The sequence below is a fragment of the Tamandua tetradactyla genome, chromosome 12, assembly GCF_023851605.1.
Source record: "Tamandua tetradactyla isolate mTamTet1 chromosome 12, mTamTet1.pri, whole genome shotgun sequence".
Taxonomy (NCBI): domain Eukaryota; kingdom Metazoa; phylum Chordata; class Mammalia; order Pilosa; family Myrmecophagidae; genus Tamandua; species Tamandua tetradactyla.
The window spans coordinates 95,950,256-95,965,989 of record NC_135338.1 but is presented as its reverse complement, the minus strand read 5'-3'; the positions used below and the strand labels follow the sequence as shown (position 1 = coordinate 95,965,989).

General features: G+C 48.3%; 1 protein-coding gene across 4 annotated transcripts in view; it reads left to right on the top strand.

Annotated features, from left to right (window-relative positions):
* The window catches only part of NTRK3 (neurotrophic receptor tyrosine kinase 3), a 357,528-nt gene that overhangs the window by 284,289 nt on the left and 57,505 nt on the right, over positions 1 to 15,734 (top strand). For all 4 annotated transcript variants that reach the window (XM_077124142.1, XM_077124141.1, XM_077124144.1 and 1 more), the window contains exon 13: positions 14,173 to 14,303. In XM_077124142.1, coding sequence (XP_076980257.1) covers positions 14,173 to 14,303 — 131 coding nt within the window. The remainder of the gene's footprint in view (positions 1 to 14,172; positions 14,304 to 15,734) is intronic.

Sequence of the window (15,734 nt, the reverse complement as noted above, 5' to 3'; positions counted from 1 at the left end):
CCCCTCAGCGAGTAAGTGGGACAGTCCCGTTGGTACCCAGGTTTCCATCACTTTCAAAAATGGCATTTCTTTTGTTCAGCTGGCCTCTTTTCTGTCCAAGACCACCATGCAGGGGGCTGGAGTGGGCTTCAATAACTGTGCCTGACAAGTAGGCTTGGAGCAAGTTACTTAAAGGTGTGGGTGGGCATTTTCTGGCTCTCCCCATGCCCTCTTTGCCCCATTCTCTTACCTGGGACCCAGCCACAGAGCCTCTCACTTACGAAGGTACCATCTGGCCACTCCTAAGACTCTGACGTTGGCTGGGACTCATGTGCCACAGCAAAAACCACTAGGCAAGGTCACTACATGTGACATCTACCTACTAGGGGTTTATTATCTGTTGCCTGCTGCCATCCACGGTTTCCAGGCCTTGCCTTGTCCCCAGGTCTCCTGACCCTCTGTGGTCTGCGGCCAATGACAAACAATGCAAGTCAAACAAAGAATCCTGTTCGAACACCTATAACTTGGAAGATTAGAATTCTCTGAAGCAGTGAAGTAGAAGAATTCTGTAGACGAATTTCTGTTTCAGTTAGGCAGTTGGAATAGGTGCGTTCTTAGAGCAGGGGAGGACCTGACAATCTGTCTGAGAATCTTGTCTCTGTCCCCATGGGCATGAAGGTGAGTGAGTGTTTGCGTGGCAGCTCAGACTGAGCAATCTCACGTAAGAGAGTAGAAATGAACTTCGTATTCACATTTTCTGGATGCCAGGCATCATGCTAAGAGTTTTACTAACTAATATTCCAATTTACTCATTCATCAGATAAGGAGCTGTCATCTCAGAATGGTTAACTGAGATACCCAGTGTCACACAACTAGTCAGGAGCAGAGATGGGTATATCTAATGCCAACCCTGGGGACTTTAGCCACCATGGCATAAGCAGTTCCTCTCTACCCCACAGAGCTAGAAAACTGCACCTTCCAGCAGTTCAGCACTCTTTTCTCCCACCCTCCTTGGAAATCTATGGATAAAGAGTTACACATGAAAAATGAAAGGACTTATCAAAAAATCCGGCTGTCTGAGATCACTGGGCTGACAGGGAACTTACAAATGTACTTCTGCATGGTTTTAGTATTAATCTGTTTATTTCTAACAGTCACTAAACTAAAACAGCACAGACACCACCAGGTGAAGGGAATGACATGACTTTTTACGCATGTTGAATTAGTAATCACAGACACTTATACAACATGTTGAATTAGTAATCACAGACACTTATACAACAAATTCCATTTGCCAAACCCTGGTGTGCTAGAAACTTTTTGGGGAGCCCTCATTTCAATGGGCCATTCATCAAGCAGTTTTACTTGCTACAGATAACATTTTTTTAATAACTCGTCTTCCATCCAAATATTTAATTCCTTCCTGATTTTATAACTTTGGATGACCTAAATCTTTCTGCCTGAGTCATGACCTGGAGTAACTGGAAAGTCGCACATGTTTGATTCAAAATCCCACAGATAAGGAAATGTTGTACGGGATGACATCCACATGCAATTGACACCAAATGCCTTTTCAGGAGGGGGGCATAGCTGCCTGGCCATTCAGCCTCTGGTCTTTATGTGCTGAAAATGGGGAAATGGGTGAATGAATACTCAAATCAGAGATGCATAGGGAAAGGGCCAGCTGCAGGGTGAAGGAGCTGGTGTGGGAAACACCTTGTGTCACATAGCTCCTCTGACTGCAATCTATGGGGCAAGGAGGTGCTTTGCAAAGGGAGCTGTGCTCAAAGGCTGTCCTTTCAGAGAGGGACAGAAGCCCGGGGCCATTGGCTCTGCCTGAGCTGTGCAGGGAGCCATTCATATCTGCCTGGAGAGCCTGCCATCAAGATCTATTTCAGGGAAAAAGAAAGCGTACCTACACACACTGACAAACATCTGACAGGAGCAGAGAAGCTGAAGAAAGCAGCAATGAGCAGCAAAAACCCACATGGAGAAGGGGCAGGAGAAGAAAAAGGGTAGAGGAAGTGGTTTGTGAGGGTCAACAAAGGAAGGGCTACGGGAATCTATGGTGAACGTGGCCTCCACAGTCGACAGACAGTGTACAGTGTCTCCACATCTCCAAGGCATCAAAGCAAACAATTCCTTCTGAAAATTGAGATGGAGAAGTCCCCAGGGCTGGTGGGAACAGAGTCAGGGAAGGCTGGCTTCTTTCTGGACCCCTGAGTATATCTGTCTTGCGTAGATGATTGAGGCTGGTGTCCCCAAGGCTGAAGACTCCATCTCAACCTTTTGGGGGTCATACAAGGATGTTTAGGTCACCCAATAAGAGGTGACCATTTGCCAGCAACACAGGTCTAACAATGTTCAATGGAGGCTTCTTCCAGCTCTTGACTCTCCACTAACCAGAGGTCCCAGCCTCTCCTTGACCTCCAACTTCTGGGCTCTTTCAAAATTATTGGTAAGCCAAGATAATATTGACATCACTCGAAGCCCACCCGTTCCTTTGTGGCTCCATGGGGTCTTTCAGCACCAGGACAACCATAAAGAAATGTATTCTGCTCTGAAGCTCCATGTAAGTGTTTGCTGATGACTTTGGTGCCTGAGAGGCAGTGAACCTGGAACTTAGTGAACTTGAATAGACTTGATCTGAAATACCAAACAACCCAAAACACCAAGCCGCGGAGGGATGCTGAGGGTCAGGTAAGGGCATGCAGAATTCCATCAGTTCTGACTTTTTCTTTTATTTTTAAAGGATTGTAAGGTAGAGGGAGGTTCAGGAGGCAGGCCAGGAAACTGCCGGCCAGTGAATTTAACATCTGGTGTGGGGGAACTCTTGGAAATCAGCTCAGAGGATGTGGTGGGAAAACACCTGGCAGAGCCGGTGGGCTTCGGCAGGGGAAAGCCTGGCTGCCGGATCCTGAAGTCCGTGCAGAACGAATCTGCTGGCTGTTTCCAGCTCTGGCTGCCCACATGGAGGGACAGTACAGTCGGGACCCATGGGCTTTGGCCTCTGACCTTGTTCCCCAGCAGATTCAGGGCTGAAGGGAGAGAGGACTAGAGCAGGATGCTTAGAGGTGGTTTACTGGGGAGCGGTGGGAGTCGGGGAGGCAAAGGGTGGCTGGCAGGAGCTTGACTTCCAGGAGAGGGAGCTGGAAATGGAAACATCCCACCTTGGAAGGGACCCAGCTCCCCTCGACGGCCTCCCGGTTCTTAATCTATGAGCCGCAGTCTGTGGAGTTGGGCTTCAGGGTCTCCAACCAGTGACTGATGGAAGGAAATCCAAGCAGCACAGGGAAAGGGGGGACCAACCTAGGATAATGGGGTGGGCATGGGGTGAGCCAGCAGCAAAGAGTACTCTGCACAGATGGGGCTCAAGGAAGCGTCTGAGTTGGGGAGAGTGAGGGAGCTGCAGTCCCTGGGGCAGGGAGAGGATGTGGAGATTAGCGGGTAAGCTTTATCACCAGCACCCCTACACACAGCTGTGGGAAGACAGGAAGCTAAGCTCTGGGTGACCAGAACAGCCTGGTGGGGTCTCTCTTCAGTCTTGAGGGGAAAGACCTCTCTAAGGAGAGCTTACATAGTACGTCCTAGGATGTCATCCTTGCAGGTGAAGCACTGCATGGAGAAAAGGAAAGATGAGGTTTCCTTGATGAAAGTCTCTCGCGATTAGCGACTGTCCCATGTGGGAATATTTTTCTGTAAGTTTACGAAGACTGCATGTCCTGCCTTCCCTTCCTTTCTGAAATATAGACTCACCAAATCTCTGGTGTTAGAGCCCTGCCTAAGCAGGACTCAAGTTAAATCTTTTTAAAGACCTCCATTCTCTAAGATGGGCATCCCATGACCTCACTAGGTTACCTGCTTGTTTTCTAGATCTCCTAGGGTTCCTTGTGTGTGAACCAAAATCTTTCATATCATCAAGTTCATTGCGGGGGAAAGAATGTGAGTGTGCAGGCTTTTCAGGCCGTGAGACAGCAGTGGCCTTTTGCAGCAATGTGCTTCATACAGTTGGTGCTTGTTGGGGCTGGGGCTGTGCCTGAGAATGAGCTGGAACCCTGTGCCTCCATATACCTTTCTTATATTACATAAAAATCAAATAATAGCCTGTGCTAATGCCCCTCATTCTCTCTAATTATGTAGCAAGGACATTTGGGACTCGTTTTCTCTGAGCTATCCAGGGTGATTTGAGCTTATGTATGGGGATAGCAAAATAAGCAGAGGTGGTCCTTGCACCTATTTTTTGCATTAAAGATAAATGTTCTGAGGTGGAAGAGAGATCTTTTTAAAGAAGGAAGATGATCTCATGGAAAGCATGGGGTTGGAGCCCAGGCTTGGTACTTGGGTTGATTTCTACTAGCAGATATGGGAGAAGGTCCCCAGATGGAGGAATGGGCTGGGAAGGGGTGCAGGGCGTGAGCTCTGCAAGTGTGCAAGAACGTGGATGGCCAGCCCATGCAGCTACTGGGCCTATTTGAAGCAATATGTAGGGGATTTAAGAGGAAGAAGCCTGGTTATCAGGGTTCTCAAATAGAAGGCTAAAGACTGAAGGCTTTCCCCTGAAGAGACTGATGCTATCTGTAGACGAAGGCATACTGAGCACCTGCCTAAGGTGTGCCCCTCACTGCTCTAAGCACTTACTATCTACCTCATTAAAAAATCTCAGAACTCCATGCAGTAGGCTCTTTTTTATTAACTTTATTCTACAGGTGAAGGAATTGGGGCTCTGAGAGATTAATCAGGGAAGATCACGGAGTAGGGGTTGAGTAGGAGGAAGGAATCGATCTGGTCCTTTAGGAGTCTTATAGTCATTCATTGATTCACTCTAAACTCATTGCTTTCCACTCATATTTCATTGATTCCTCATGCCAATTCAATGAAACGGATATTTTCCTAATTTCACTCATGAAAAAATCAAGGCTTGAAACTGATTTAGTAAATTGCCAAATGTCATCTCCTAGGATATGCAGTGAAATCTGAATTTATACCCAGGCCTGCCTTACTCCGAAGCCATGCTCTTTCTTACCCCCTTTGTTATATAATGTTATGTTTATTTTCAAGGTTCTCTTCCTGTCCTTCCTTTTTCTTTTAGCATTTGTATTTTTTCTTTATTTTTTATTGTGGTAAAAAACACATAACATAAAATTTACGGTTTTAACCGTTCTTAAAATGTTCAATTCAGAGGCATTAAGTGCATTTACAGTATTGAATATCCGCTTTTGCTATCTAGTTCATCTAGTTTCAGATTATTTTCATCACCCCAAAAGGAAATCCTGTACTCATTAAATTGTCACTACCCATTTCCCTCTCCCCCAACCCTGGCAACCACTACTCCACTTTCTGTCCATATAGATTTGCCTATGCTGAATATTCATATAAATGACTTCTTTTTTCATATGGGTTTTGGTATATTTGTATATATCATTGCCTCTGAGTATACAGGTCTTACAATGTCCTTTCCTTTTGCTCCTGATTGGAAGGGTTTGCTTTTTTTGTTTCAAAGTGGTGGGTGGTTGTAAAGGCCGAGGACATGCTCTGTGAGTGAGTGAGTATTGTCCCTTGGTTGGCCCTCCTCTGGTTCATCCTCTGGTCCTCAGAGGGATTGTTGCTTCCTGACTTCAGGGCTTTCTGCATGAAGCCATATCCTTGGGAGTCCAAGGTGCCCAGCACTCTAATGTTAAGTCTTGACCCAGAGCTGGAAAAAACAAGTTTGAGCACATTATCCGCTGTGCTTGCTGATGAGAGAATGCACATCCCAGGCAGGATGTGTGGGTCAGTGGCTCCTAGAGGAACCACTGGGGAGATCAGACATGGAATGAGCCCTTTGTATGGGTATTCTGAATGACGGTCTGTCTCTGTCAAGTTGGAAAGGAAATATGCAGGCCAGAAAGGGAGAAAAGGAGGGAAACTGGACAAGTGGTTGGGGGAACTGATTCTTATTCTATGCCTGAGATTCATCTTTCAGCACCTAACTTCTCAATTCCAGATGTCTTTCCTTGGGGAGTTACTTTACTCTTTACTCTTGGCTCGGACAGTCAATGCTGAATGAAGGCCAGACAGGTCCTCTTGCCGTGGAAAGGGCCACTATGACATGGAGGTGAAGGGGGAGGGTATGAAAGTGCAGGGACGGTCAGGGAGGCCAGGGTCAGGAGCTCGTAGTGTCAGTAGGTTTCTGGACCCATGGTGGCCAAGTTCAGTGGGGTATCACCTGGGGACAGGGACGCTTCTGAACTTTAGTCTCCCTCTCTGAACTTCTTGTGTCAGGAAGTGTGAGCTGGAACTCACCCCAGAACAGACAGTCCTCTGCTGATTCTCTCTCTTCTCTGCTTCCAGAAACAGCAGGGTGTCTTATTTATTTGTACATCTTGGTGGGAACATAGTGTCTCTGCGTCCTAGATAGCTACCTCTAGCCTAAGGGTACACACGTGCCCTGGAGGGGAGACCCGGTGTTCCCTCATCAGACACAGATCACAGAGACACTTTGTTTGGAAATCTGAGGTGCTGGGGACCGAGAGTGGGAATGTAGGTCTCAACAGTGCCCTTGCCAGTGTGACTCTGGCTCCACAAGCCGGTCTTGAAGCCAGCATGTAAATAAGTCTGTTCTTTGGAACTTCCTGGCTTCCTTCCCATTCTCACTCATCTTTCCTTTCTTTTTACTATTCCCCCAGGTTCCCTTCTTCCTCCCATCTTGTGCTGTTCTCCCTGCTGAAGTCTCTTGTAGTACTTATGAGGGACTTTTCATTCATTCAGGCATTGGTTTATTCATCAAATATTTTTTAAGTACCTACTGCGTCTTAGGCTTGTGCTGAGCCCAGTCTACAAAGTCAAGTAACACATGACACTGGTCTTTTGGCTTAAGCAGCTGCCAGCACATTTCAGAACCTCTTTGCAAAGCTATGGAGCTCTGAAGAGAATGTGGGAGGGAATCCCCAATCCAGTGAGGGAGGCTTTGGGATGGAACATGGGTTGGGCAGCAGAAATATTGGGATTCTTAAATAGACAATCCTGAGCCAACCTCACTCCAGGGAAGCAATAGCACAGACATCTCTGGGGCTCATTCAACCTGAAATCTTTTTCCATGTCATTGGTACCCCATCTGGTTGGGGACCAGGGACAGATTTTAAATGCTAGACCTCCAAGAAGAATTCTGTGGACTTCTTCCAGTGGCTCTCCAGGCTTTGAAATGTCTTCTTCTAGAAATGTCCTTGCCCTGAACCCAACAGGCCCTCTTTCTTCCCCAGTCCTTAAACCATCCAGAGATTGCTTTGTAAGAAGTGACTAGTTATTTGAATGAGCCATTTAGCTGTACTATGTGCTCTTCGGTCCAGGCGGAGAACTAGCTACAGAATACTACAAAGCATTTGCAGCTGGCCAAGGGACATGTTCACCTGGTCACACTTTTAAGCAATACTGGAGGGGGAGATTAGCTCAATCTGTCTACTGCTCATAGGTCTGGATGAGATACAACCAGTGGGCCCATGAGAAAAGGTGAGGGCAGGCATGTCTAGGCAAGCAGATATTCCCATTACTAGCAAAGGCAGGGGCCCTGTGTTCGTGATGGCCTTCAAGCTCCTTCAGAGATTCAGAGCCAGGCTTCTATCTCCTTCCCACCACTTCAGAGACCCACGGTCAGAGCTCTGGGAATGTTATTCTTCTCCATTTAAGGACATTCCATTTCATGTGTAATTAAATGTGTGGTATTGAATTAATGGTTTCTTCTGAGCATTTTTGGCAGCCTGAGACCCTTGGGCCTGGCTAGTGCAAAGAAAACACACACTTCTCAGAGATCCTCCCTTCCTCTCCCTACTCCCTCTTCCTCCCATCCCTGCCAAGAATCTCTGACCGCCTTCATACACACAGTTGCCTTCAGAGCTCACGGTGCAGTGTGGAGGCCCCGAGGCAGTCGAGACCCTCTGTTCTTCTGTGAGGCATTGGGGTCTTGGCTTCCTGACTTCTGGGGCCATGTTCATCTCCAGAAGGAATGTTAGCAGCTCATGCTGAGCTCAGGGGGTGACAACCATGGGCAACAATGATGAGATGACTGTCACTGTCCTTAGAGATGTTACTGTTTTGGGGTACCACCAGCAGTTCTGAAGGCAGAGGCTCCCTCTGGAGGAGGAGTTGCAGAGTTGAGGGGGGCTGGCAAGACTGAAGTTGGCAAAGTGCCGCACTCTTCTCATACAGACCTTTAGAGTCCAGTGGGCCTGGTTTCCAGCCCTGGTTCCTCCTCGAATAGCTAGGTGATCTTGGACAAATTCCTTAGTCACCTTGAGTTTCAGCTTCCTCACCTGTCACCCTGAGATAGCAACACCTTGTGTTTAGCAGAACCGCAAAGATGGATGAAGCAATGCATGTAGAGAGCTTAGCACAGTGCCTGGCTCAGGGTAAGTGCTCAATCAATGGAATTATTTTTATTATTAACAAAGGGCACAAAGGGATAGCAAGAAGGTGAAAGAGACAAGTGAGGAGTGAGCTGGGGTCCAGGGGAGAGAATTCTGAGCAGTCAGTGTTGGTAGTGAGACCAGGGACATGTTGGGAACTGGGTATTAAAATGGGTCAGTGAAGAAGGTGAGGGCAGGGTGATTGGAAGAACCTATCAGAAGTTGGCTGAGAATGCACTGGCCAGCCCGCGGGGTGCTTCAGGGAAAGGACAGTGTCAGCACTGCCCACATGCCCGGCCGCTAGGGCCAATAACTAGCCCAGGAACTGGGGTGGCACACTGATTTCTGTTAAGGCCTGTCTGGCCATGGAAGGTGGCACTGAGCTTGCTGCCAAGCATAGAGCAGAGTCAGACCCCATTATTCACAATCATGGATCCTGGGAAAACTGGTTTCTCTGTACGGATCAATACCAATCTTTAGCAGGTGGCTGACTCTGCCTTTTGATGTCTTTATTTCATTGTCTGACCGACCTCCTCCCACAGACTATTTTGGACTTTGAAGAAGGAGGGGGTCGGACATGATGGTGGCAGGTTTGGGCGGGTTGCTGTGTGTCCCCCAAATCAGGACTGGCTCACACTGAGCAACTTGGGGCGCTTTCTTTCAGGAGAAAATACTCATCCTGTTCCAAGTTTCTTTCCAAGCAACAATTTTGTCAGCAAGGTACGTTGAGCTTTTAGTTAAAATGAAAATCTTACAGAATGGAAGGAAACAAACTTGTTAAATACCCACTATGGTTCAGATATGAAACACCCTATTTCCTCTCGTCCCTACTGTCTGAAGATTTTAATTCAGTCCTCTTACTGATTCTGCCAGGTAGCTATTCTTGTTTCAATTTTAAAGATAAAGAACCAGATGCTGAGGAAGTACAAGGTACAATGAGTAAGTGGCAGGGTTAGGTTTCAAACACAGACCTCTTTCTTTCCCCCAAATCCTTGATCTTTCAACAATACCCATTTTGAAAGGTAATTTGCCTCCTTTTCATCCTGATTCATGGGGCTGAGTAGTTTAATCCTGCTACACCCAGATTTCCTGAAACACGGAGGTAAAGACGACAGTGGCTGTGTTTTTCTGTCCAGTGTACCTGTATGGGTCACGGAAGGAGCTGCAGGAAACTCACTCTGCCACCCAGAGTGAAGCAGCCCAGGTGGACAGAGGCAGGGCTGCGGGCCAAGCCCGGTCTGACCGCTGACCTCTCAGGGCTCTGAAGTCTACTTTTGTATGGAGATGCCTGGTGACCTCATGGCATTAGGGCTTCTGCTGTAGGTCCAGCTTGCCTTAGGCCTGGAAGACCTCCTAGAAATGAGTCCCAGGCATAAGGAATAGCTGTCTTGTCCCCAGTACAGAGGGAGCATTTTCAAATTCATAACAGAAACCCTTATTGTGTGTTTTGTGTCCGGTAAGCTGGTTGTCCTTGTGGGGACAACGGGATCTACAGGGGGATTCTTCCAGCAGAACTCCATGGACGGCGCTCTTGCAAACAAACAACAAAAAAGGAGTTAGGGACAAGTCAGGCCAGAAGATTCAGGAATCCTTTTCAGTTCCCAAGGAATCCTACCATTCTCACGCCAACACCCTGCTTATTCCAGCAGCCCCTCCCCGGCTGGTGGTTGGGGGGGCCTTCCTGCGGCCCGGCTGTGGGTCCCACCGCACCCCCCACCCCCAACCAGTGTGCTGGCGTCTGAGCCGTGGGACCCAGACTCTGCTGGGCCAGCCAGCCAGGCAGTAAAAGGAGATGGATGCCCTCCCCTCCTAGGAAAATCCATCACTTCTTGGCGGGTGGGTCAGATGGCTTCACCAGAGGCAGCTCTGAGCAGCACTATGAGCTAAAATTAAGCCCAAATAGGGACCCAACAGACGCGTGGACGTCAGAAATGGAAATGGCTCACTCTGGCCGTTCCCCAGAGCCTGAGCAGAACTCGGTCCTTCCAGATTCTTTCCCCGTCCACACTCTCGCCCTCAGGGCTTTGCTACTCAGAGCGGCCTCCAGCCAGGAACTCTTGCCTTTCCTTTGGGGAGATGCTGTAATGGGGCCCTGGGAGGACTTGGGTAAGAGAAGGATGGGCAGGATTTAAAAGAAGAGGGAAGATGGAGCCTGAGCTGGTTGGGGATGGGGTCATTTCAGTGACAAAGCAAGGAAGAGCCAAGTAAAGGCAGCCCGTGTGATGGGAAGAACACAGCTTGGCGGCCATAAAAAGAGAAGAAGGAGCCCACCCTTGGCCACCTTTTAGCTCTGTGAACGTGGGGAAGTTAACCCCTGCCTCAGCGTCTTCATCTGTGAAAGGGGTACAATAACACTGATCTCTCAAGGATATTATAAGACCCAAATATTGAGCAAATCACAAGTTTGGGGCAAAAAGGAATTCCATTTGCCTTCTTCCTAGGTAGGTTCAGGGAAAGAAGATGCTCACATGGCATTTTGCAGTCTGACGTCTTACTGGCATGGGGGGGTCTCCACATGGAAATTAATTGCCTTATGCTTTTGGCCCAAAGTCAGCCTCTCTCTGCCAAGACGGTTGGTTACCTGTAGAGGTTGGTTACCTGTAGAGCCTCTCTTATCCCCACTCCCCAGAAGTCCTTTTCTGGAGGAGGGTTTATGAGCACCTGGAGCCTGTTTTTATTTCTGTTCTCTGCTGCTCCTCCCCAGCTCTCACCACCCACTAGAGAATCAAGACAGGCCTTGTTCTCAAATGCCGCCTCCCTGAAGACAACGTGAATGAGCCAAGGTTCTAGTGTTCTGTGCCGCTGGATATCTCCTGTCTCTGTAAAAGACCTCTGTGGATTTCGGGAATATACTTTGGCCCTTGAGAGGCCTCTGCTAGGTCTCTCCATGTACTTGCATGGAAAAGCAGAGTTTCCAGTAATGCGGTCACTTGCCCCCTGCTAAGTTCAAGGCCCACAGCTGTCAAAACTTCCCTCTAGCAGTTTGGGGTTGGCAGCCGCCAGGCTCTCAACCCTCTGGCATCCTGTGTGATGTTCCCACTTGGCTTGTCTGATTCTTTTGAGTCCCATGATTCTCGCTGAAGGGGAAAAAAGAGGGAAAGGGATGGCTCCAAGATGTGACCCAGGCCTAGTAACTGAAAAACAGAGCCTGGCATTGTGTGAAACTCCTCTGTTCTCATTTTGCACCCATTGGATTGAGAGTGAGAAGCTCTGGGTCACCCAGGCCAGAACTGAACTAAGGATCCCTGGAAAATATATAATATTATCTTGCTTTTGCATAGACATGTCCAGGGCATTGCTATAGAAGAAGGCAAAAGAGATATAATCTCCATTGCATGGACAAGTCATTGAGGCTTTCAGAGAGGACTTGACTTAGCACAGGTGACGCAGCTAGGGAGTGGAGGAGCTCGGAGGTCAGGCCAGGAGTTCTAGCCTCCTCTTGGTTTTCAGGTGGCATCACTGAAACAGTTGTGGGCATTGTTACGTATTGAGACCAAGCTGTCAGGGGAATGTTGCTCCCCAGCTGGACTAATTCTCATCCCATCAATTTGGTCCTGGTCCAGTAGTTCTGAAAGCGATGCTGCAGCAGCAGCAGCACCTGGGAGCTTGTTAGAAATGCAAATTCTCAGACTCCAACCAGTACCTACCAAATCAGTTTTAACAAGCCCTCCCAAGTGATTCTGATGCACACTTATGTTTGAGAACCACTGTCTAATTCCAATGGAAAGGGAGGGGGGGGGAGCTGGGGACAGGTTCTGGGGTCACTGGGGGCTCTTCCCCAAGCAGGTCGACTACTCTGGCATAAGCGTGTATGCTGAGGAGTCCCTTTCCATCTCAGCCAGCAGCTGGAGATTCCTGATATGGCTCTTGTTTCCCCTTCTTGTAAAATAATATTGATAATGTTGAAAGCACCAAATACAATTGACATATCCAAGGACTGTAAGTTTACAACTTCCGCATGCATTAGCTCATGCAATAGGTAAGTATAGGAGACCGAGAGACAAGCTGTTTTGTGAAAGGCACAAGCCCATGATTCAGAGAGGACCCAGGCATTGACACAGGTGCCACTGACTTCCCATCCCTCACCAATCCATGCAGAGGCAAGGCCTCTTCTGCATGCCCAGGCCTTACCGGGTGCCCACCTCACAGGAACCTATGCACCCTACAGAGCCACCTGGAAGGGATTAGGCAGGGCTGAGCAGATAGCATCCAGGGAAGGTCCTAAACCTCCCATTTCCTCTCATGTGACTTTAGCCTTCCCTCCTCAAAGCAAGTGAATAACCACTTCTCAGAGGCTGGACATAGAGCAGGTGCCAAGAAGGGAACTGATTTTAAATCACCTCATTGTGGAGACTGGGGAGTAGCCCTGCAGTGTGGTTCCTGTGGCCCTGTGGCCTGGAGGACTAGCCACCATCAGCCACTAGCTCGCTGCTCTGACTTGCTGGGGAGGTGAGAATGATGGTCTGCAAATGCTTCCTGGCACAGATCCTTGCCTGGTGGCTCATCTGAGATGTCATAGGGACACCAAGAACTCTGAGAGGGGAAAGATGATTTGTGTGGTCTTTTCTGAAAGGAATCCAGGGCCAATCAAACACCAACCCAAGCCTCCCAGCCACATCCCATGTCTTCTCTGCCGTGGTCCGTTTTTCACTTCCTGACAAGGTCATTTGAGACAAGCCTCTTTCCTGGCTCTGTGATGCTCCTCATTATTCTAATACAGGGTTTTAGTGGTCTTCGGCCTGTTGAACAATTAGCATAAAGGTCAGTGAGCAATCTCCAGGCATGCTCCTTTCATTGCCAGCCCACTGTGTGTGCAATTCTTCTGCAGCATTATTTCCAAAACAGGTAGGAGGGCTGAGGTGGCGTCTTCACTTTTTCCTGGCAGACGACTTGAATTAGGGTGCTGGGTGAGCAGAGGCAAAGACAACCCTTCTCTTTGCACAGGCCTTGCCCTGGGCGTCTGTGGTCCTGCCTAGCCATGATTTCATTGGTCTTTTCCCTCCTAGGGGAGGGATTTGCCAAATAGAGGGGCCCCCAAATAATGTCAGCTGCCACTTAGTGGTCACCATTGTGAACCAGGCACGGTGTGAGGTAGTACAACCATTATGGAACAAGAATGTGCATGCGTGTGTGTGTGTGTGTGTGTGTGTGTGTGTGTGTGTGTGTGTGTGTGAGGAACTGAGCCAAGCTCTTTACATGAATTTGCTCATTACTCTTCACAATAATTGAGTGAGGAAGGTATTGGTGTTAATCTCATTTTATAGACAAGGAATTGAGGTTCTGGGGTAGACTTTCCCAAGCTCAAAAAACTAGCCAGGACTAGAATCAGGATTCACACTCAGTCCCACCATGCCCCAGAGACCTTGCAAAGTGCAGCCAATGGACCAAATAACACCTTGGAGTTTGTAGGAAGTGCAGATTCTCAGATCCCACTCCAGGCCCACAGATTCAGAATCTGCATTTTAGCCACACCTGGGGATTCCTAGGCTCAATGAGTTTTGAGGTTTCCCTATGCTATCTCCAGCAAGCAGAATTAATTCATATGAAAATCTTGTGTTTTAACCAGTACAGGCTCTGCTTTCCAGTGGAGGAGAAGTTTAGCTAGGCAAATGGGCAGAGTGAGATTTGATTCTTGCAGAATCTCCAGCCACACTGCAATGCTAGCTTTCATGACAAAGTTGGGGCTCCAGAGTCTGCCTTCCCCTGGGGTGACCCTGGAACCAGGGCTTTCTTCTCTCCCTCTCCTCTGTCCTGGGCCTCTCAATGAGTAAGCTGCCCTGGACTGACCCTGTGTCTCCTCTCTGTCCCCCTACAGACGTGCAGCACATTAAGAGAAGGGACATCGTGCTGAAGAGAGAACTGGGCGAGGGAGCCTTTGGGAAGGTCTTCCTGGCTGAGTGCTACAACCTCAGCCCAACCAAGGACAAGATGCTTGTGGCGGTGAAGGTAAATCCCAGAGGCCTGAGCACACCAAGATGGGAAATGGCAAGGGCCCAGGGAGCAGGAGGGGAAGGCTCATTCCATTTTAGAAGATGGTGCCAAACTGACTTCTTTAGATGCAATCAGGGAATTTCCTCTGGGCCAAAATGACTTCCTTTGGCTTTGTAGGTCCAGAGCTGTGGCCCTGAAAAGGGCCATGCCTCCGGTGCTACTGGAGAAACAGAGCTGCCAAGTGAATGGTGTTCCTCTGGGGCCCTGGGCTCATGGATGTCCCAGGCTGGGCTCTGCAACCTGCTCAGTGGCTCTGCAAGATGTATTGACCATGCCTAGATAGTCACAACCATTTCTCAGGAGTAGAGCTAGATAAAGGGGGTACTGCTCCAGGAGAACCGGGCGGCACAGCACAGGAGCACCTGACATCACCGGGAATAGAAGGAGATGGTGGGGTGAGGTGACACAGAGGGAATAGTGAGTGAGGGTAGAGGACATTCTCAGGCAAACCTCAGCAATAGGATCAGAGGCAGACCCCAAGGAGCAGCATGCTTGAGAGTATTTGCTTCCTGGAGGCTGCTGACAGGCATTGTGCAGCTGAGTAGGCTGTGAATATCTGCAGTCAGAGCTGGATGGCTTCGGCAGTGGAGAAGGGACTTTGCTACTACCAGTTTCCCTCAGCCACCTTTCCTCCTGCAGTGAACACTGATATTCTGCCAAAGCCAGCACTTCCACTTTTAGGCCTATACCCAACCAATATACATATACTAAGGCACAGGAGCAAGAGTGTTTGCAACAGTTCCAAACTAGAAAGACCACAAATGTCCATCAATAGTAGAATGGATAAATAAATTGTAGTGCATTTTTACAATGGAAAACTATGTCAATATATCTATATCCTGACTGTCTGTCTGTCTATCTATCTATCTATCTATCTATCTAATTCATTCTATCTTTAGTACTTGAGTGTCTGGAATTGTATGAGTTTCTGAAGCTATAAAAGAAAAGGAGGCACACAGGCCTATGTAGGTTATGTCTTAGAGTCCTAGACTATTAGAGTCTAGGAGAGGCATTTAAGGAGGAGGTAGTGGTAGTGATAACTTTGATGGTGGTGCTAGTGATGATGATGATGATGATGATGGAGGTGATGATGATGATATGATGGTGATGACGATAATGATGTGGTGGTGATGATGGTGGTGGTGGTGATGATGGTGGTGATGATGATGGTGGTGGTGGTGATGATGGTGGTGGTGATGATGATGGTGGTAGTGGTGATGGTGGTGGTAGTGATGATGATATGATGATGATGATGATGATGATGGTGGTGGTGATGGTGGTGGCGGTGATGATGATATGATGATGATGATGGTTGTGGTGGTAGTGATGATGGTGATGGTGGTGATGGAGGTGGTGATGGTGGTATGATGATGATGGTGGTGGTGG